This window comes from Eleutherodactylus coqui, chromosome 5 (genome assembly GCF_035609145.1).
Source record: "Eleutherodactylus coqui strain aEleCoq1 chromosome 5, aEleCoq1.hap1, whole genome shotgun sequence".
NCBI classification, from domain to species: domain Eukaryota; kingdom Metazoa; phylum Chordata; class Amphibia; order Anura; family Eleutherodactylidae; genus Eleutherodactylus; species Eleutherodactylus coqui.
In genome coordinates, this window is record NC_089841.1 from 253,328,474 (window position 1) to 253,350,310 (window position 21,837).

General features: G+C 48.0%; 1 protein-coding gene across 2 annotated transcripts in view; it reads right to left on the reverse strand.

Moving 5' to 3' along the window:
- Nucleotides 1-547: 547 nt before the first annotated feature.
- The window catches only part of ANO8 (anoctamin 8), a 139,748-nt gene continuing 118,458 nt past the window's right edge, over nt 548-21,837 (reverse strand). The window contains exons 15-18 of one of the 2 annotated variants that reach the window (XR_010792884.1): nt 13,569-13,700; nt 12,277-12,387; nt 8,370-9,089; nt 548-6,001 (exon numbers count right to left, since the gene is read on the reverse strand). Coding sequence is in view for 1 of the 2 variants with exons in the window: in XM_066604504.1 (XP_066460601.1) it covers nt 8,442-9,089; nt 12,277-12,387; nt 13,569-13,700 (891 nt within the window). In the remaining variant the exon portion in view is untranslated. Of the gene's footprint in view, nt 6,002-6,824; nt 9,090-12,276; nt 12,388-13,568; nt 13,701-21,837 lie in introns of those variants that run through there. The other variant, XM_066604504.1, reaches the window with a different exon arrangement.

The window sequence follows — 21,837 nt, forward strand, 5'->3', positions numbered from 1 at the left end:
AGCAATTTTTTTTAACTGAATGAATACCGCAGTCTGCATCACTATTTGTTCAGTAAAAAAAAAAAACTAAAATAATGACAGAATTCTGTTTTTTTTTGGTTTTGTTTTTTTTAAACCCACTGAAATCAACAAAAGAAAGAAAAAAAAGGTTTCATTCCGTTTTTCTGCTCCGAGACGAAACGCTCAGGCGCGGGTGTGAATAGGTCTTGACTAGAGATGAGCGAACCTACTCGGCCACGCCCCTTTTTCGCCCGAGCACCGCGATTTTTGAGTACTTCCGTACTCGGGTGAAAAGATTCGGGGGGGCGCCGTGGGTGAGTGGGGGGTTGCAGCGGGGAGTGGGGGGGGGGGGGGGGGAGAGGGCTCCCCCCTCTTACCCCCGGCTCTGCCACGCCTCCCCCCGCATCTTTTCACCAGAGTACGGAAGTACTCGAAAATCGCGGTGCTCCATTGAGTAATTACTCGAAACGAGTATATTCGCTCATCTCTAGTCTTGACCTGCTGTAGATCTAACAAACGCCAGAAATAAAACCATTGGACATGGAAGTTTGTTGAAATATAATTTTATTGCATTTCTGCTGATTTTACAAAAATATGAGAAAATAAATTAAAGAAATAAATATCCCCTCTCCCAGGCTGTTTCTTTAAAAGAAAGTAAGCTGAGTATGTGTTCAGGGTCTCCACTGTTGGGAGGTGTATAAAGAATATCACGCGAAGCTCTGCAGGCCTATAGTAGAGACAAGGCTTGTTATCTGATCAGCTGGTTCTAGTGCTTAACGATTAAGACCAATGAAGAGGTTAAATGCGCTGCTGCAGCAAACAATATTCATGAAGGATTTGCAACTAATCTGTGACGTCTTTTCATTAAAGTTCTAAATAATCTTTGCAGATATTTACCATCCTAAATGCAACGCCACCTTGTGTCAGGTAGCTGCTACTGCACCATTACAAGAGACATACAGTACACAGTATCCACATTCAGGCTGTCCACAGCTTTTCTGGACTCTTGATTTTTTTTTTGAGTGTCGCAGTTCTCATGAGCTTGCATTCATAATACACTGCAGCAACGTTGCATTAATTCATTAATATTCCTAGGACCAGTGTGTACTAATGACAAGGACATTTATCATGAGTTTTGGGCTAGTCTGCAGACTGTATAGAGTATGGCTTATTACATTATATCACAATCAGGGAAGGCTATTTCATATAGTGCGTATTAAAGCAACCCTCCAATCCCGGACAAACCAAGATGGCCGCACTGTGTCTCTGACTACCACACTGTACAATGGTAGTCCAAAACAATACACACTGCTCTGATTGGCCAGTACTGGCAACGTGATCATCGCTGGCCAATCACAGCAGCATGTGTTGTCTTAAACTACCCATGTACAGTGTTCATCAAGTAGACAGAGAAATGGTGCGGTCATCTTGGTTTTTCCAGGACAAGAGGGTCACTAACTTTTTATTTGACAAATGAAGCATCCTATGTATGGGGTGGGGGAGGGGTTAACGACACAGCACCTCCTTGCTGGTACTCTTGCTAAAGAAATCTCCATCTATGACACCTTTTGACAGCGAAGCTTTTCTCACCAGTGTCGAGGTGGGAGTGGATATAGGCGACACCTGGGACAGTTTTTCCTATGGGGAGCAAATATTTTTAGTACTGAAGATACAATTGTGAGTGAAGTCCTTGGGGGTTGTGGGGGTGGGCGGTGGTCTCTGAATATATATTATTAGTCAACAATAATTCTAGAAATACAATTAAGCCTTTAACTGGTTAGAGTGACAAAATTCCACTCGGAACCAAAGGGGGTGGAATATTTCCTGCAGTTTTTGTTCTCTGCTCTCCCTCCAATCTGATGGTTCTAGGTCCCGGTTTTGGCCATCCAAGATGGCTGATGCAGTCTTCAGATGACTTAATTCCCACAGTGCATTGGTATAGTTTTGACTACTAATGCGGTATTCCTGCTCTCTGATTGGCCAGAGCTGCTCACCTATCGGAGAGCAGCATATAGTGTGCGATAAGTAGTTAAAAAATTGCTATGGCCATCTTGGATGGATGAAAACGGAGCCCTGGAACTGCATGGTTGGTAGACAAGAATAACTGCTGGTAGTCTACACCCTTCCGCTGGGATAGAATTCTGCCCCCAAACAGCAGGGTGGCTTAGTCTGCTCTAGTTTTTATACATGGGATCCAATGTTTCTCAGGAAACGTCACCCAGGTTATTAGTACACAAGGTCACTTAGTACATTTTGGTCAAGTAAATTATGGCAAAGTGTGGTAAGACTTTGGAGTGACCAACAAACACTATAGGCCTTCTTCAAACTATGCAGATTTGGCATTTTTATGAGAAAAGAATAGTATAATAGAAAGAAAATGCATAAACCAGCACATTGTGAGCATCGTCTCGGGGGTCTACTTGTTGGATACAGGAGTTGCAAGTACATTTGTAAGTGTTCTAGAAGCTGTACAGTAGATGGTAGAAGTTCCCCAAAAGTGCGTCCAAGATTTAACAAACCGTTATAGAGAGTTTCACATGTTTTCAGCACTAGTGTAACACGACTTTAGTTCTCCTTGCATAGATTCTGTGATATTAGTTTAGCTCTGAGATTATATTGTAATCCTAAACACATAGAAACCTTCCAGAACGTTGTCGGAGGCCTAATGTGTGGGACGTTCAGTTCGTTATAATAGAGGGGCTCCTAGTGGGGTTTATAGACCGCCGAGTTGTCAGATATCTACATTTCATCTTGCATCCAGGAGGAAAGGGCTGCCTTATCGATAACACATGCCTGCCTATAGAGACTGATGGACCAATAGAAGACAGCCAGCCAATGTGTACGAACATCCAAACAGGCCATGTGGTAGTCATAAAGGCAAGTGGTGGTGATGGAAGGCAACATAACACATATAGCACCAGTTTCAAGTGCCCTGATGAGAAGCACGTTTCATTCATGAAAAACGACAACAGCGCCACGTAGCTGCCAACCGCCGGGTCAAATGTGGGCCAACTCTGAACATCCCGACTTAAGCAGGGATTCACCAGCCAAAGCAACTTAACACGTGAGGTTAATCAGGGCTCTCCTCAAGACTCAAGTTCTATTCTAAGACTGTTTGCTCATTGCCAAGGACTCCGCTTCTTGTCACATGACCTATAAGACGACGGAATCCCCCATTTCTGCTTATCAACGTTGGTCTGTTTTATCCAAAAAATGGCCAAGAAAACATTAAATATTACAAGTGAGCTAAAGCTAATCTGCACCAAAAAGTTGTAAAAAGTTACCCAAAGAGCGATCACTTTGAAATTGTCCGTTTGATCAACTTTAGACTAATGTGTAGGGGTACCTTAAGAGCAGCTTCACATGAGCTTTAGCGCAATTTTTTTTTTCACTGTACTTTTTCTGCCTGCAGGTCATGTTCATTTGCGTGCGGAAAACAAACGCACCAATTGAAATGGCTAATTGGTTCCAGATCTGTATTTTTCCAGCGCAATTAGGCTGGGCTCACATAAGCTTAAGTTTACCCTGTGATTACGCGGTAATTCGCAGGCGATCAAACACATTGCCTTATGCGATCTCACTCACATTTAAATTGCTTAATACACGAGCGCCAAAAAAGAATGCAGCATGTTCTATTGTTCAGCCAAGAGAGCCCATTGGTCTCTATGGGCGCGTAATGAACGCCGCCCATACGTAATGTAATTATGGGCGGTGTATACACGCGTCATTGCGAAGTGACAGCACGAAAAATTGAAAGAAATAAACAGGAAGAGTGCGCATGACAGCATGTGTGATAAACGCTGTCATGCGCAGTACGATATTGCTGCCATGTGCATCGACAGCCCGGCTCCACAGCGGAAAACCCTGTGTGATTGAGTGCGCCCGGCCTTACGTAGTGGTTCACGCATTTGCTCACCCCATTGAAAATCAGTGGGTTCTATTCCCTGCGTATTGCACAGGCAGATTCTGTATGTGAAAATCTGCCCGTGTGAAGGGGGTCTTAAGGACTAGGAGGGTCACACAGCAATTTCTAGTCGGATTGGACAATAATCATACTAAATAATTGTATTTTTCCAGATCAAAAGATTTTCCTGTAACTTGCACAATATTTGTTATGTAAATTTAGAGCAAAATAGGTTCTGGGGACTGCGATACCGATTTCTCAATACGGCGGCAAATAAAACCAGTGTTACTAAAGCCATGAAGGTCCAGCGCTAGTTTATAGCATGAAAAAGTAATTAAAATCATTTTTATTTGCCCATTGAAGTCAATGGGAGCGTGCATGCGCTTTGTTTTTCATGCGCAAACACGCACACTAAAAAAAGTAAAAAACACAGGCAAGCGCGTAAGCGCAGCGCACGTGTAAATGTGCTTCGCCCGTGTGAATAAGCCCTCATATATATTCATCTCAAATACACGATGCGTTTAGGAGTAAGGAAGATTAAACTTGGCCACCCCCACCCCCATGAAAACTGCAATGCCTCCCAAGCCCACCCATTATCATCTCAGATTCTGTCAGGCCAATCACATCCTTCGGGGACCGCTATATCCTTGTTATTTCTTTCTATAGTGACCTATTACTGCTTGTATCCAATTTGGTGCAGACTTACAAAACAGCAGAAAATGGTCCAAAGAACAGTCTGAAAAAAGCAAAAGTACAAGACTGCTCACCTTTTCAATCTCCCAGCGATCCAGCACAGATGCTCCAATGGCCCACCTGGTCTTTGGCTGTTTGTACACAATGAGTGGCCTCGAAGGTCACATGTTGCATTATTCGCATCTCCAGATAGCGATGGGAGCCATAATGCCGGAACGTGACCACCGATTGTTTAGAAGTGGACAGCTAAAGACCATGGGTACTGCTGACCATCTGCTCAGGATCTGAAGGGGTCTGAAAAAGGGAGTCGCGTTTTGTTTTTACTTTGTAACATTTATTGACATTTTTAGTTTTTTCTTCTTTAGAAACAGAATAACCCCTTAAATATCCAGCAAACTACAGTGTAATGGATGTTAATGGGCCTATTCAAGTGCTGCTGAAAAACATCCACAAGCGTTGAGAGCGCGCCACTGTTTTTACAATCAGCAGCGAACTCTTCTTCCACAGCTTCGCCCCTTATTTGCCATTGATTTTACAGCTCAGTTGTGACTGATTTCCCAGGGATCCTCGCAGGGTTCCGCAGTGCGTCAGCCCAGTCTTATACAACTTCAGGGTCTTATTCAGCGTTCTTTTAGGCTGCGTTCACATCTAGCACACTCAGAGGGCAGTATTAGCCATTGCTGGTCACCTCTAAAAACCGCTTATCTCCAGCGGCCGATTCCAACTACAGTGCAGCACAACATCACATGCATGTGTCCAGGAAGGTGTAGTATTGCAGGGTTAAGAAGCAATCCAACCCTCTGCCGATATACAACACAACAGCAAAAGGATTAAGGCAAATAAGAAGAGTATTCAGTGATCTTTCCAGTTGCCTACTCATTCCACATTGCCTAAGGGTGCTTCTACAGGGGACGAGCTGTCGGGCGCAGATGCTAAACAGTCGTCCCAGCGATAATCGTTCCTGTTTTTTTACACAGGAGTGATCATCACTAGTGACGGGGCCGGAGCGCCGGGGATCGTCCCGACCTGCCCGCCTCCATTCACAGTCAACAGGCAGTCGTTCATAGGTGATACTGCCTGTTCACACCAGCCGACCGTCGTTCACTTTTCGGCATGCAGAAACTGAACAACGAACAAGAAGTGAACAAATTCTCATTCGTCTTTCAGTCGTGCAGCATTTACACTAAATGATAATTGCTCAGATTCTGACCGGATCGCGGAAATCCGAACAATTCGGCCCATGTAAAAGGCCCTTAAGAATGCAGCATGCGTACAATGTCTATGCCAGCAGGAGCAACACTCACATCCTATTGCTTTAATGACCATACAAAGCCTGTTTGGAAGAGTGCCGTGTACTAGCTGACATGCTTCCTGGGGGAGCGGGGTTCCATTTTGCACACGGTGCTATAAAGTAAAAGAAAAAAGTCGGATAAGGTCTCATATCAAATTGTTATAAAAACAAGCAAGTAGTTTCAGCTTTAACTTACCGAATGCTCCATACAAGTAATAACGATCTGATATTCATGTACTTGGCGCCTCCTACAGGATGATTGAATATTTCATTGGACAGGCAAACTAACAGGACCAAAATGTTGATCTATGGTGCGCTCTAAGACAATGTGTCAGGTACCGGTATGGAGCTTTATACCACATCAATGTGGGAGCCAGACAATAGTAACAATATCTTGTCTCTATATCCACATTACAGATTCTTACAGATCCGTTTTATAGAACCTAGAAAGAACATCCTGCCCTTGGAAGATAGATACAACAAAGTGTCTCGCCATTTAATGCACAGTAGGAGACGCGGCCATGAGCAAAGCCCGGGACGCGGCCATGAGCAAAGCCCGGGACGCGGCCATGAGCAAAGCCCGGGACGCGGCCATGAGCAAAGCCCGGGACGCGGCCATGAGCAAAGCCCGGGACGCGGCCATGAGCAACGACCGGGGCGCGGCCATGAGCAACGACCGGGGCGCGGCCATGAGCAACGACCGGGGCGCGGCCATGAGCAACGACCGGGGCGCGGCCATGAGCAACGACCGGGGCGCGGCCATGAGCAACGACCGGGGCGCGGCCATGAGCAACGACCGGGGCGCGGCCATGAGCAACGACCGGGGCGCGGCCATGAGCAACGACCGGGGCGCGGCCATGAGCAACGACCGGGGCGCGGCCATGAGCAACGACCGGGGCGCGGCCATGAGCAACGACCGGGGCGCGGCCATGAGCAACGACCGGGGCGCGGCCATGAGCAACGACCGGGGCGCGGCCATGAGCAACGACCGGGACGCGGCCATGAGCAACGACCGGGACGCGGCCATGAGCAACGACCGGGACGCGGCCATGAGCAACGACCGGGACGCGGCCATGAGCAACGACCGGGACGCGGCCATGAGCAACGACCGGGACGCGGCCATGAGCAACGACCGAGACGCGGCCATGAGCAACGACCGGGACGCGGCCATGAGCAACGACCGGGACGTGGCCATGAGCAACGACCGGGACGCGGCCATGAGCAAAGACCAAGATCCAGTGTATAGTTTTAGTACAGAACAGGAAGTCAGATATGAAAAGTCAAATTTCTTCCCGTTTTGTAGAGGTCTCCAGATGAGTTACCCAAGATTTGAATGACTGAAGCCATCACATATCAGAGGAAATATGTGCTGAACTGCGGACGCCTTCATTCACTGTACAGATCTTTGCATACACCCATCCTATGACTGTCATATGGTGACATGATAAAACCTTTACATATACACTTTACACACTTGCCCTTAAAGGGGTTTTCCAGGCAGTGTCCACCAGGATACACCGGGGTCAGAGTGGAAGCACTGCTCCGACCCCTGTGTGGTGGCCAACGATCGTAATTGCAGGCGCAGCTCTCATTGAGATTAATGGGATCCCAGCCTGCAATTATGAGCACCGGCTACTACACAGGGCTTGAAGCAATGGCTTTCACTCTAACCCTGATGTATCCGGCGTCCACTCCCTGCAAATCCCCTTTAACTGAACACAAAAAAAGCATTCCTGCTTTCTCGTTGGCGGTTCCTACTGAGATATATATATGGCCTCTAGATCAGCAAACGAGTTACAGGACGGAAGGCGGCAGCAGAGTTATTACATAGAGATGTGGAGAGGAGCTGGTCAATAATAAACTGTTGTAGAGACAAGGTTAATCCTCTCCACAGCCAGATTGGCCTGCAATAAGGCACTGCAGGAGAGGTCACCAGCTAGAATATCTCTGTTGCCCTACTCCTTGCCTTAACAATTGCCATGCAGCAAGAGCTTACTTCAGTCCGCCATCTGTATCCAATCAGGTAATAGACAAGGTTGTACTCTGCATCATTCTACACCTCAAGAGTTTCACTTATCATGGGCTCAGATATGTATTGGATATATTACGTTACTGTGTTCACCATGACATCATTATGATGAGAAGACTCAGTGTGTGTATGATACTCATCATCATCATCATCATCATGGTACAGCGCAGTATGTCTGCATGATGAAATCCGCTCATTTAAGATCTTGGAGATGTATATGGATACTCAGCATCATAACACGGTACAGAGAGTTCATTATCCAGTAAGGCTGGAAGTGTGTAGAGATACTCAGCATCATTATACAACGCAGCACCTTCCAATCACAAGGTGGTTATGTGTATATAGCATATTGCACCAATGGAGATGGCATCTCCAGACCATCCAAATCCTCTCTGATATGCACTCAAGACATTCTCAGAAGGGACATCATTTCCCCCCTAGCAGTAACCCACCTTCACCTCTTGCAGCGCTTCTATGCCCTTATATTGTTATAGGGATGGAGGCAGTTATAAGGTCAAAGGGGCTCACTGTTTATGTGCCCTTCCCTGGTCCTCTGCATCATCCACTGGTATTTCTTCTGAAACGCCATTTAGCTGAGACTTTCCAGGAACTGTCCCTTCCGTTGAGGCCAATACAGCGGTTGCCCCACGAGGCTGCACAGAAATAGGTGCACCCAAACCGTTGCCACCCATTTGCCCTTCACCTTTGCCAAAGTTAAATAGCTTCCCAGGATGGAAAGGCTTGGTTGGCGAATGGGATCTTTCCGGTGCGGCCTCTCTACGTGTTTCAGGAGATTTCAAGAACTTGAAGCTCAGGAAGCTAGGTATTTTGGTATCTCCCCCTGGAGGAGACTGTGGGGATTTGGCATTGGTCCCTGACAAGAACTTGCTTTGCAGGGGTATAATTTGCTTGAGTTTGAGCACATTATTGCTGGCCAGCAGGGAGCTGGGCCTCTTGGGTTTGTCATGAGTGCTCCCACCTTGGGAACCGCATGGCTTAGTTTTACTTGAGTTCTTCTCATGTGTTTGAGAGTCCTGACCAGATCTTCCTTCCTCTCCTCCCCTCTCTCGCTCTTTTCTTGCATGGTAATCAGCATGCCGCTGTCTCTCCTCTTCCTCGCGCTTCCTCCGCTGTTGCTGCTGATACCGGTGCTGGGCCTGACGCTCGTGTTTCTGTAACAAACAGTGATACATTGTTTGTCTGTTTACTCATAGAATATTGTCAGGGGATTTAGGCCTCATGCCCACGGTTGGGTCGGATTCCGCCGGCAAAATCTCACAGCGGAATCAGACCCAGCGTCCCCCTGACACCCTGTACTCACCTGTTCGGATCCGCCGCGAGAGTGTCGGCTGGCGCACATGACGTGCCGGCACTGGGGTATGATGCAGATTCCCACAGCACGGAGTATTGTGGGATAGACGGCTTCCATTGACTGAAACGGAAGCCGTTCATGCATTTTCCCTCCAAATTAGAACATGGTGCGATTCTCCCCCGCGAGCAGAAAACTGTAGCTGATTTTCGCTTGTGGGAGGGGAGAATCGTTTTACACAGCATGTCTGTGGATGGGCATTGCTGCGGAAATCACGGCAGGTGTCTGACCGCGATTTCGGCAGCGATAGTCCATCCATGGGCATTCCAAGTAGCTTTCCACCCAACTTGTTGACTTTCTAAAGTGTGACAATGAGAAGTGTACTTTTACACGTAGCAATAATCTTTCGCCCGAGTGAACCAGCAAATGATGTCACTGATGCACAGTGAAATGCGCATCGGGTGAGCGCCCTTTACCAACTGGCATTTCTGGACCTGGGACCCCAATAGGAGCCACGTTGTACGTGTTCATGAAACAGGGCCAGTATAGCCTACTTAGGATTTTCTGATTGGCCTCGGTTCCCAGGACTTCATGTATGGTCCTGTATGATTTTAGATCTATATGGGTATTATTAACTTTGGGCATAGTTTATATTTGTACTATTAGCCTTGGTTCTCTGGCTGCAGCGAAAAACCGCAAGTTTTTACGCCGGGAGAATCGCTACTTTAAAACCCGCGGGTTTTGAAGCGGCTGGCCGCTCGCTCTTCCACTGCGGCCGGCGCTCCCATAGAGGAGAGCGCGGCCGCAGCGGAGGAAGAAAAAGAATCAGCATGCTGCGGCCGGCTAATCCGCGCCGCAGTGCCGGGTTTGCCGCCATGGATTTGCCGTCCTGTGTGGACGAGATTTCTGAGAAATCTCATCCACATGGCTGGCTAATCCCGGGATTAGCGGTTGCAGGCGGATTTGCCGCGGCGAAATTCCGGACGGAATTTCCGCGGCAAATCCACCCCATGTGAACCCAGCCTTAGTCAGTATTGTGATTGGCCAATGTAATACTCTGTGGTCTCTGGTCTGCTGTAGTCAGTTTTGCTCCTCACCATCTCGTTCTTATGTTTTTCTATGGTGGTTTATGATTTTGTATTTGATGTTAATAAAATTTGTATATTTTTTACTAATTCCTTGACCTTTTAATTTTTCTGTCCACAGAGCCGTAACGCGGCTTGTTTTTTGTGGGACGCCTTGTTCTTTATATTGGCATAATTTTGAGGTAAATATGACTTTTTGTTGATCTTTATTCCTATTTTGGGAGAAGCGGGATGACCAGAAAACGTCCGTTTTGGTTTTTTTTTTTAATGGAATTAAAATGTGCTGGATAAACAATGCGGGATTTTATAGTACGGGCTGTTATGGAAGTGGTGATACGGATTATCTAGGTTTTTTTTTGTCCGTTTAATTTTTTTCACCACTATTAAAATCCTTTTGTAAGTAAGGGAAAAAAACTTTTAACATTTTCTGTAAAAACATTTAGATGCCATGGTCAGCAATGACTGCAGCATTTGCAGGGTTGAATGGTCAAGAGGAGTGATTAAGTGAGCAATTCCTCATCCTCCTTTTCTGGGAAAAAGGACCGATATGTGACAATGAGAGAGCAGAAATGCTATCTTTTCTCCTTAGGGAGAGCAACAATAAACTAAGTGAGGAGACTCGAATGGCCACGCACGCTCCTCTGGGTAATATGCAAATAAGGGAGCTGGCATAAATCCTCCTTAGGGAGAGTAACTGCAAACGAAGTAAGGAGACTCACATGGCCATGCACGCTTCTCTGGGTAATATGCAAATAAGGGAGCTGGCATAAATCCTCCTTAGGGAGAGCAACTACAAACTAAGAAAGGAGACGCACATGGCCATGCACGCTCCTCTGGGTAATATGCAAATAAGGGAGCTGGCATAAATCCTCCTTAGGGAGAGCAACTACAAACTGAGTAAGTAGACGCACCTGGCCATGCACGCTCCTCTGGGTAATATGCAAATAAGGGAGCTGGCATAAATCCTCCTTAGGGAGAGCAACTGCAAACGAAGTAAGGAGACTCACATGGCCATGCACGCTCCTCTGGGTAATATGCAAATAAGGGAGCTGGCATAAATCCTCCTTACGGAGAGCAACTGCAAACGAAGTAAGGAGACTTACATGGCCATGCACGCTCCTCTGGGTAATATGCAAATAAGGGAGCTGGCATAAATCCTCCTTAGGGAGAGCAACTACAAACTGAGTAAGTAGACGCACCTGGCCATGCACGCTCCTCTGGGTAATATGCAAATGAGGGAGCTGGCATGAATTCTCCTTAGGGAGAGCAACTACAAACTGAGTAAGGAGACGCACCTGGCCATGCACGCTCCTCTGGGTAATATGCAAATAAGGGAGATGGAATAAATCCTCCACAGTGCCACCTATTGAAAGGCAGCATTCCTTCAAGCCAAAGTCAGACTTTTTACAATGACCGAGAAGTAAAAGCAAAGCCAGACTCCATGTACATAGAGCTGTTTCAGGGTTGCCCTTCATCAGTGTACAGTAGGAGTCTGGCTTTGCTAGAGAGAGAGAGCAGTGAGAGAGCAAATATACTCTCTGATTGATTGGGGTTTATATCATCCATGTCACCCCTCCCCTGTGACAGGGAGATATACAGGAGAATCACAGATCTTCTCTGCTACTGCTGGTCTCCTCTTCCCCTCTCTCACTCCTCTGCAGACACACTGAAAAGCAACAGCTGTAAATGCAGTGTTTCCGATCCTACTTCACACAGCTGTAGCTCCGGTTCTATCCCTGCTATGGACAAGAATCTTGGCTTTAAAATTACACCAAAAACACGTTGGTAGAATCATAGCTGCAGCCATTTGAAGTTGAACGAGTTCCATTCATCCAACACAGTAATGTCCTTTTCCTGCAGAATGAACAGAGTTTGTTCCAAACTGTAGGGACCATTAAGGATCACAATGATTGCCAGGCAATATACGGGTAAAACAACAATAGATTTTATAGCTCGATCTTGTACCTTAAATGCTTCTCGTCTTTGATATTCCAACTTTGCCATCTCTTCAGCCACCCACCCAGGGATGTCCGGAATCACTACGTGTATAATGTACTTCAGAAGCAGTGCAAAATGCTGCAAAAGGAAAACAATATGGCAGTGTTTCAATAAGTACAGTAAAAACATAGCACCTGCGGGGAAGGTAGGTGCGGGGGAAGGCAGGTGCGGGGAGGGCAGGTTCGTTCTCCTGTTCACCCAAACAGAACAAAACGTAATCTGCATATATAAAGACAGTCTGTGAAACACTGCTGTAAAGGGTTGGAGGAGATGAAGAAAGCGCTCTCCTCATGAATACACCAGACTCTTCACTACGTGTCTCGTGTATTTTTTGATACATATTAGCCAATCCGGCACAATATCTTTTTTCAGTGTCAATTCTGGCTAAAGGTTCAGCAGACCGGACACATATTAGGCTGTCCGTAAACATGACAGCGTAGTCTGATGTGCTTTAACATTTTGGATGCCTTTTCTGGGTATTTTTTCTGTTTAATTTGCACTTTCCAAATCTTTCCACAACTTAAAGGATACATAAGATTTTGGCACATCTTAAAGGTAAACTTCAGCCTTTTAGTAACATAATGATGCCACATATGTGCTGCGAATACTAAATGTATGGTTGATACAATAATTAGCAAACCTTTGGGTCTTTAAGACGGGCCGATAAATCATTCAGATTCCCGCGATCCTGCTTTTCGTTCACTGTAAATGCACAACCAACTGAACGACGGATCGGCCCTTGTAAACAGGCAGTTATCACTTACGAACGACTGCCTGCTTACTGTGGATGGAGGCTGGTGGGATGGAACGATCCCCAGCTGCTACACCTCCATTCATTAGTGATGATCGTTCCTGGGTTAAAGCATAAGAACGACCATTGTTGGGACGACCTGCCGGGCATCTGCACCCAATAGGTCGTTTCATGTAAAAGTCCCATAGTTCCATTTCCCCAGTGCTCTCATTAGTGGAACATGCGAACATTACTGAGGTGCAGGAATAATGTGCAGCAACATGGAGGAGAAGAAAGACAGCAGCACTACTGCTTCATTGACCTGTTCATTAGTCCCAGTGTAGTGCGCGGCAGGAACTTGCAGTATCCGATATAAACCTGAGGTGGCACACGTCTTAGAAGATAAGCATGTTGGGTTCAAATCTAAACGCCTGCATGGAGTTTGTGCTGGCAATTCTTCCTGCACTTCATAACCACAAGAAATCCACCTTCCATATTCCAATTCTGTACATCAGACATGGTTACATACCTCTAGGACAACGATAAATATGATGGCCGATTCAGGACCCAGCCACGGTATTAATCTCTGAAGCTGCCCACACTGTCCAATCAGGTAACAGTTGACGATAATGGCAATGACACCCATGGCCTCCATCACATTCTGCAAGAGAAAGTCACGGAGCTTACTCTCGAGAATGACCAAAATCAGTCTTGGACAAAAGGCTTTCATTTTCAAACGAGCGAAAGTGAATAATTGTTCAGTCTAAACGTGAGCCAACAACCGGACGACGAATGAGAATTGTTCGCTTTTCTTTCGTCATTCATTTTATGCAGGCATACTGTGGGGAAAAAAAGTATTTAGTCAGATACCAATTGTACAAGTTCTCCCACTTAAAAAGATGAGAGGCGCCTGTAATTGACATCATAGGTAGACCTCAACTACGAGAGACAACATGAGAAATCACATCCAGAAAGTCACATTGTCTGATTTTTAACGAATCTATTTGCAAATTATGGTGGAAAATAAGTATTTGGTCAATAACAAGAGTTCATCTCAATACTTTGTTATATATCCTTTATTGGCAATGACAGAGGTCAAACGTTTTCTGTATGTCCTCACAAGGTTGGCACACACTGTTGCTGGTATGTTGGCCCATTCCTCAATGCAGATCTCCTCAAGAGTAGTGATGTTTTGGGGCTGTCGCTGGGCAACACGGACGTTCAACTCCCTCCAAAGGTTTTCTATAGGGTTGAGATCTAGAGACTGGGTAGGCCACTCCAGGACCTTGAAATGCTTCTTACGAAGCCACTCCTTCGTTGCCCTGGCGGTGTGCTTGGGATCATTGTCATGCTGAAAGACCCAGCCACATTTCATCTTCAGCGCCCTTGCTAATGGAAGGAGGTTTGCACTCAAAATTTCACGATACATAGCCCCATTCTTTCATGTATACGGATCAGTCGTCCTGGTCCCTTTGCAGAGAAACAGCCCCAAAGCATGATGTTGCCACCCCCATGCTTCACAGTAGGTATGGTGTACTTTGGATGCAACTCAGCATTCTTTCTCTTCCAAACACGACGAGTTGTGTTTCTGCCAAACAGTTCTACTTCGGTTTCATCTGACCATATGACATTCTCACAATACTCCTCTGGATCATCCAAACTTCAGTCGGCTCCGGACATGTACTGGCTTAAGCAGGGGGACATGTCTGACACTGCAGGATCTGAATCCCTGGCGGCGTAGTGTGTTACTGATGGTAGCCTTTGTTACGTTGGTCCCAGCTCTCTGCTGGTCATTCACTAGTGTGGTTCTGGGATTTTTGCTCACCGTTCTTGTGATCATTTTGACCCCACGGGATGAGATCTTGCGTGGAGCCCCAGATCGAGGCAGATCATCAGTGGTCTTGTATCTCTTCCATTCTCTAATTATTGCTCCCATAGTTGATTTCTTCACACCAAGCTGCTTGCCTATTGCAGATATAGTCTTCCCAGTCTGGTGCAGGGCTACAATTGTGTTTCTGGTGCCCTTTGACAGCTCTTTGGTCTTCACCATAGTGGAGTTTGGAGTGTGACTGCTTGAGGTTGTGGACAGGTGTCTTTTATACTGATAACAAGTTCAAACAGGTGGCATTACTGCAGGTAATGAGTGAAGGACAGAGGAGCCTCTTAAAGAAGAAGTTACAGGTCTGTGAGACCCAGAAATCTTGCTTGTTTGTAGGTGACCAAATACTTATTTTCCACCATAATTTGCAAATAAATTAGTTAAAAATCAGACAATGTGGGGGCGTGGCCAGCGACCGACATGAACAGTCGCATGTGAGGAGAGCTCCCCAGGGGAAATTCTAAAATCCTGAAAAAATCCTGGCCATACCCAAATCCTGAGATCCAAAACACTGCCTAAGGACCTTTAGACCCTGAGGGGGCGATTGGACCGGGACCGAAAGCAACTAAAACCTCCTAACACTTACAGCGGGGCTTGGGGCCAAGGAGGAAGAGGAGCGACGCCAACGCCCTGCTGGTTTCCCGCGCCTAGCCTGAAGCCGACCTCCCCAACCTCCTACCTGCGAGCCGGACCAGGACCCGTGGCCTTGCTTTTGCCTGCCTGCGCTCAGTCTGCACGGCGGATCCCCCTTCCAGGACCCGGTTGCCCCACCTGGGCCGACCCTCCCCTCCTCGCTGCCTCCTCGCTGCCTGGGCCGGACCCCGACCCGCGGGACGGAGTGATTTACCCCTGGGAGAGGGGCCGCTGCGCTGGGTCCAGGGGACGGACCGCGGCTCGCAGATCGCTCCAGCCGCCCCGCTGCCCGGGACCCCTGCCTCCGCCTGCCTGCACCAGCACGACCCGCACGAAACCTACCTTCCCGGGCTGGAGAGCCCGCTCTGTAGCCCTCGGCTGGGACCGCCGCTCGCTCTGTTGTCCGTCCCCGTGCCCCCGGAGATTCTTTGCAACGCCGGGAGACTGGCCCTCCCTGGACGGGAGGGGCTGCTCGGCTGACAGCTTCCAAACTCCTTCCTTTGCTGCGGGAGCTGCGGAGACACAGCGGCTCACCTGACCGGCCGGCCACTCTGCAGCGCTCCACCGCTGCCTGCTAGTGGTGCCGGGCGCCTCGCGGAGCCCCGTCTTGCCTGCGGACCGGCGGACCGGGAGCCTCCTCGCCCGTTACAGCTGCTGGACGGCCCGACCGCCCCACCGGACATTTACCTGCGGCCCGCTCCCTGACAACCGGCGACCCCCGAGACTCCGTGCTGCGGGATTCTTCTTCCTGGACCCGGCCCTGCGGAGCCGGCAACGAAATACTAGATATAGATCTATGCAGAGCCCCGATTTCAGCCCTGAGGACCGCCTCATCTACGAGCCGGTGGTCTGAGAGCCTCCTTGACCGACATACCCACCGGACAGATAGTCATGGACCTAACCGGAGCCGCGGTCGGCCCGACCATACCACCGGTCAACCATCCGCGGCCCATTCCGCGACACCAGGCGGCGCCGGGGACCCAGTGCAGCAATATCCTCCTTCTCGGACCCGGCCCAGAGGAGCCGGCAACAAAATCGTAAGTAACCAGCGGAGGGACAATACACCCACCAAGAGACACTGACCCCTCTGGGACCATACACCGGGCAAATAGCCTACAACAATAGGCTCCTATTACTCCCCTGGAAAACATCCTTAGCTACCTATTCGACTATAATAACACCCGGGGAAATACACGAGGTGCGGACTGCCTAAGCCCATAACATCATCCATCCGACCCTCTACCCGCGGCGAACAAGATCGTGTCAAGGAACCGGCGCCATCTTCTACCCTTCTACTATAACCAGTCACAAACTCTGTCAAATTCTATGTAATTGCGACCCGGATCGCGGGACCTTCGCCCTCTAACAAATATTGTAATTGCATGACTACAAGGACTGAATAGCTAATTACATCTAAACCCCACAAAGTCGCATTAAACTGCTGATTTTGCTATTAGATACCTGCCATAAATAACATCTGTGATACCTCTCACATCATACTAAACTAAACGGAAAAAAAGACAGAAATTTTCACTCCTTAACAACCAGTACAAGCGCAAAATTACAAGGACTGTATAACCATCAACATCTAAACCCAGCAAAGTCACGCCAAACCACCGGAATCACCCTCCGGCCTCTACCATAACTAATAACCCTCAATACTCTATACACCCTATTACGCCAAGCAGGAAAAGACCCTTACCTTCTAATAACCATCGCAATTGCACAATCACAAAGACTAACTAATAACATCTAAATTCTGTAAGAGGCACACCAACCCACTGCAACTTAAAATCTCAACCCGGAAAAGAAGAAAAGCTATCCACTCTCATAAACCACTATACTAATCTACGTCCCCTCATCATGAGCACACGAGCCAAAAGTGGCTCGGCAGCAGAAAAACTAAAAGAATTTGCCCATTCTAAGACCCCGGACCACACACCGCGGCCAATACGACCTACCCAGATGAGGGAGCCCGAAGACGAGAGCGGACAGCCCCCGGAACCGACCATGCGACAGCTCCTTGAAGCAATCAATACCTGCAAGTCCTCTCTCACCAATAAAATAGAAGAGATAAAATCTGACGTCTCGCTATTGAGACAAGACTTACAGAACATGAGAGGTAGAATGCAAGAAATGGAAGATCGCATCTCCAATGCAGAAGACTCCCTACGTCCGCTCTCTGCGGCAGTTAAAAAAGCCACACGAGCAGCGGAATATTGTCAGTCCAAGACGGACGACCTGGAAAACAGGTCGCGCCGGAATAACTTACGGATAATTGGCCTGCCCGAGAAGTCAGAAGGCCCCCACCCAGAAACATTCGCTGAAACCTGGCTGAAGTCTTTACTAAGTGATGAAACTTTCTCTGCGCACTTCACAGTGGAAAGAGCCCACCGGGTCCCAACAAAACCACCACAGCCGGGAGCCCCCCCGCGCCCTTTCCTAGTAAGGATTCTGAACTGCAGAGACCGCGACGCTGCGCTTCGCCAAGCCAGATTAAAGGGCCCATTAAAACATAATAATGCAACAATCTCCATATTTCCTGACTTTTCCGCCGAACTACAAAAGCAAAGGGCCACATTCATAGAAATCAAAAGAAAGTTCAAAGAAAGAAACATCCCCTACTCAATGGCGTACCCAGCTCGCTTGCGTATCGTAACCCAAGGAAAAGTGTTTTTTCTTCAATCTCCCACCGAGGCCTCGGAGTGGCTGGACATGCACCCGCAAATACCGAAAGAGGATTGATCCCGCAACAACTATGTCAGGACTTTAAATCCAGTCATAACTCATGCGACTGATGCCCCTTTGACCTATAGACGGTTAAAACGTGGGGCGACGATACTTTGAATCATCAATCGAATTGGCAAACACCCACTATCCTCTGTAGGCCACAGGGATATTCCCCCCCCCCCCCCCCATATTAGAGTAACATCTGCTACTTCTGAATAGATTGTAGCTAAACTGTTTTATTTTTGTCTGTTATCTTTGACATTTATGCCGAAATTAAGCAAAATGTCAAAGGTTAAATGTTTAAATTGTTGTAATCTGCTCTTTAACAATTTCTTCAACAGGTCTGCACTGACACAATTCCCCTCCCTACACCCACAGGTCATCCCCCTACCTCCCTACCCCAGGGACAGAGAGGCAATACTTCAATTATATGCCCACACAGCCAACAATGACTTTGAAGTGTCTTAGTTGGAACGTTCGGGGTCTCGGCACTGCCCTCAAGCGAAGAGCGGTCTTCACTTATATTCGGCAAATTAACCCACACATTATAAGCCTGCAGGAGACCCATCTTATCAAAGAAAAGGCCGACGTCCTTGCAAAGCCATGGGTACAATGGGCTGCTCACTCCTTCCACACCTCCTTTTCCAGGGGCGTCTCCGTGCTCATTCACAGGTCATTGCGTTGGAACCCCATTAATATTCGCAGGGACCCCGAAGGAAGATTTATATTCATATTCGGCGAAATAGACTCTAAACCTTATATTATCCTATCTATATACAATCCACCCCATAATAACCCCCACCTTTTACAATCTGCCATAACATATGCACATCAATACCCCTCGGCGCGGGTGATTTGCTTAGGTGACTTCAATATGGTAATGGATTCCGCCGTAGACAGATTCCACATATCCCCTAATATGACCCCCACCCAAAGCTCCTCCCTAAGACAATTAATTGAAAGTGTCGGCTGGATCGATCTCTGGCGATTTAAACACCCTGACGTGCAAAAGTTCACCTGTCACTCCCCGGGACATAGCGCGCTGGCAAGGATCGACTATATATTTAGCTCAGTGGAAATGGCAATATATCTTTCCAATATCACACACTGCCCGCGTGGCATATCCGATCATAGCCCCATATTGTTAACGCTGAAATCCCCCCAACAAAATATAATACCCACTTGGAAGCTCCATCCCTTCTGGTTGAAGTTAATCGGACCAGACGACCAAATGCCTTTCCATATATCCCTATTCCTAGAGGCCCACAGCGAGAATACCCACCCCGCTCTGAAATGGGACACTCTGAAGGCTTACGTAAGGGGATTCCTCAAGTCCGCCATCTCCTACATTAAAAAATCGACAGCCCAGGCCGACAGAGAACTAGAAACTCGGACAATAGAGGCTGAAAAGACGTACACATCCAACCCCATAGACACCAATAAAACAGCCTGGCTCAGCCTACTCCGACTTCATAAACACCAAATATATGCGAAAGCTAAGCGCAAATTATTTTTTACTAAGCAACATTATTTCGAATTGGGGAATCAATCCAGTCACCTGTTGGCCAACCTCATTAGACGGGAAAACAAAACTAATACGGTCCTTAAGATCAAAAACCAAGGCGGGGAGGAGCTGACTGATGGCCCATCTATCACAAACTGTTTTAAAGATTTTTACAGCAATTTGTACAAATCCTCCTCTCAGAGCACAGTGGCGGATATCCTGAGCTACTTGGAGGACCTAAACTTCCCAACCTTATCCGCAGATCAGGTTGAACTTTTGGAAGCCCCGATCACGTTAGAGGAGATCCAGCAGGTGATTGGGGATATGGCCCTTAATAAATCACCCGGTCCAGACGGCCTCCCAATAGAGACATACCGGAAATACAGCGAACAACTAGCCCCACTACTACTTGAGACACTAAATCAAGCCCAAACAGATAATATCCTCCCACCTTCATTCTACAAAGCCTCCATAGTAGTAATACAAAAACCTGGAAAGGACCCGACAGACTGCAGCTCCTACCGGCCAATCTCACTGGTAAATACCGACTACAAAATCCTAACTAAAATCCTAGCCACCAGATTAAATCAAGTGATTCTATCCGTTATTCACCCGGACCAGACAGGATTCATGCCTGGGAAATCTACGACAATAAATATTCGTAGAGTCCAGACAGCCATGCAACTGGGTAAGCAATACAACATGCCCTGGGCTTTAGTCTCATTGGACATGGCAAAGGCCTTCGACTCACTGGAGTGGGCTTTTCTCGAGGCCTGTCTGGTCCGTTTTGGATTCGGACCCACATTCCAACAATGGATCAAAATCATATATAAATCCCCGAGTGCGAACGTAGTAGTAAATGGCATTCCATCACCCGAATTCCAACTGGCAAGAGGCACCCGACAGGGGTGCCCTCTATCCCCGGCCCTATTTGCCATAGCCATTGAGGCGCTAGCGATCCGTCTGAGAAGCACCCCCAATGTAAAAGGTATTAGATGGACAGACCTTGAGAGCAAGGTGGGATTATACGCGGATGACACAATTCTCTTTCTTTCAGACCCAATGAACTCATTCTCCCAAGCCATGATCCACATAGATAGGTTCTCCAGCTTCTCGGGTCTATATGTCAATTGGTCTAAATCGACAATCCTGTACACAAACTCTAACCCCGGAAACGACCCCTGCGTAATTAAATACGGACTAAAACCGGTCCAAACATTTAAATACCTAGGGATACTAATGACATATGACCACAACAAAGCTATTGCAGAAAACATAGACCCGTTACTGGACAATATAAAACACAAGTTAAAAGGATGGACCAAACTACCGCTCTCCGTGGCGGGGCGCATAAATCTCATTAAAATGGCCATCCAACGGGGCGTGGCTAGCGACTAACATGGTGAGTCGCACCTAAGGAGAGCTCCCCAGGGGACAACTTAAAATCCTGTAAAATCCTGGCCTAAACAAAACTTTTGAAACCCAAAACACCGCCTAAGGACCCTCGGAACCCGGGAGGAGAGTTGGACCGCAGCTGGGGGTAACCAGAGTCCCCTGATACCTACAACAAGCCCGCGGGCCGAGGGGAGAGAGGAACGGCGCCAACACCCTATCACTTGCCCGCGCTCAGTCAGACGCCGGCCCCTCCGGCCCCCCGCCTGCGAAACCGAGCCGGACCCGTGAGTTCACCCACCCTCACTCAGACGTAGCTCGCCCGGTGGAACCTCCCTGGGACCCGGCCGCCTCGCCTGAATCTATCCCTCCTCTTCCTCCTGCTGCCGCCGTCGGACCGCGGTCCCCCGCCGCCGCCCCCCCCCCCCCCCGGGCCGGACCCCAGCCCGTGGGACGGTGAGACTTACCCCCCGGAGCGGGCCACCGCGGCGAGATCGGAGGACGAACCGCGGCTGCCCCGCTGTCTCGCGATCCCCTGCTGCCGCCTTCCCGTGACTTCTCTCGCGCCGAGACGGGCTGTGCTGGTCCGGACCCCGCGGTCTGGCGGGCCTATTCCGCAACCTCCGGTGAGAGTCTCCTGGCGTGTGATCCCCGGCCGGG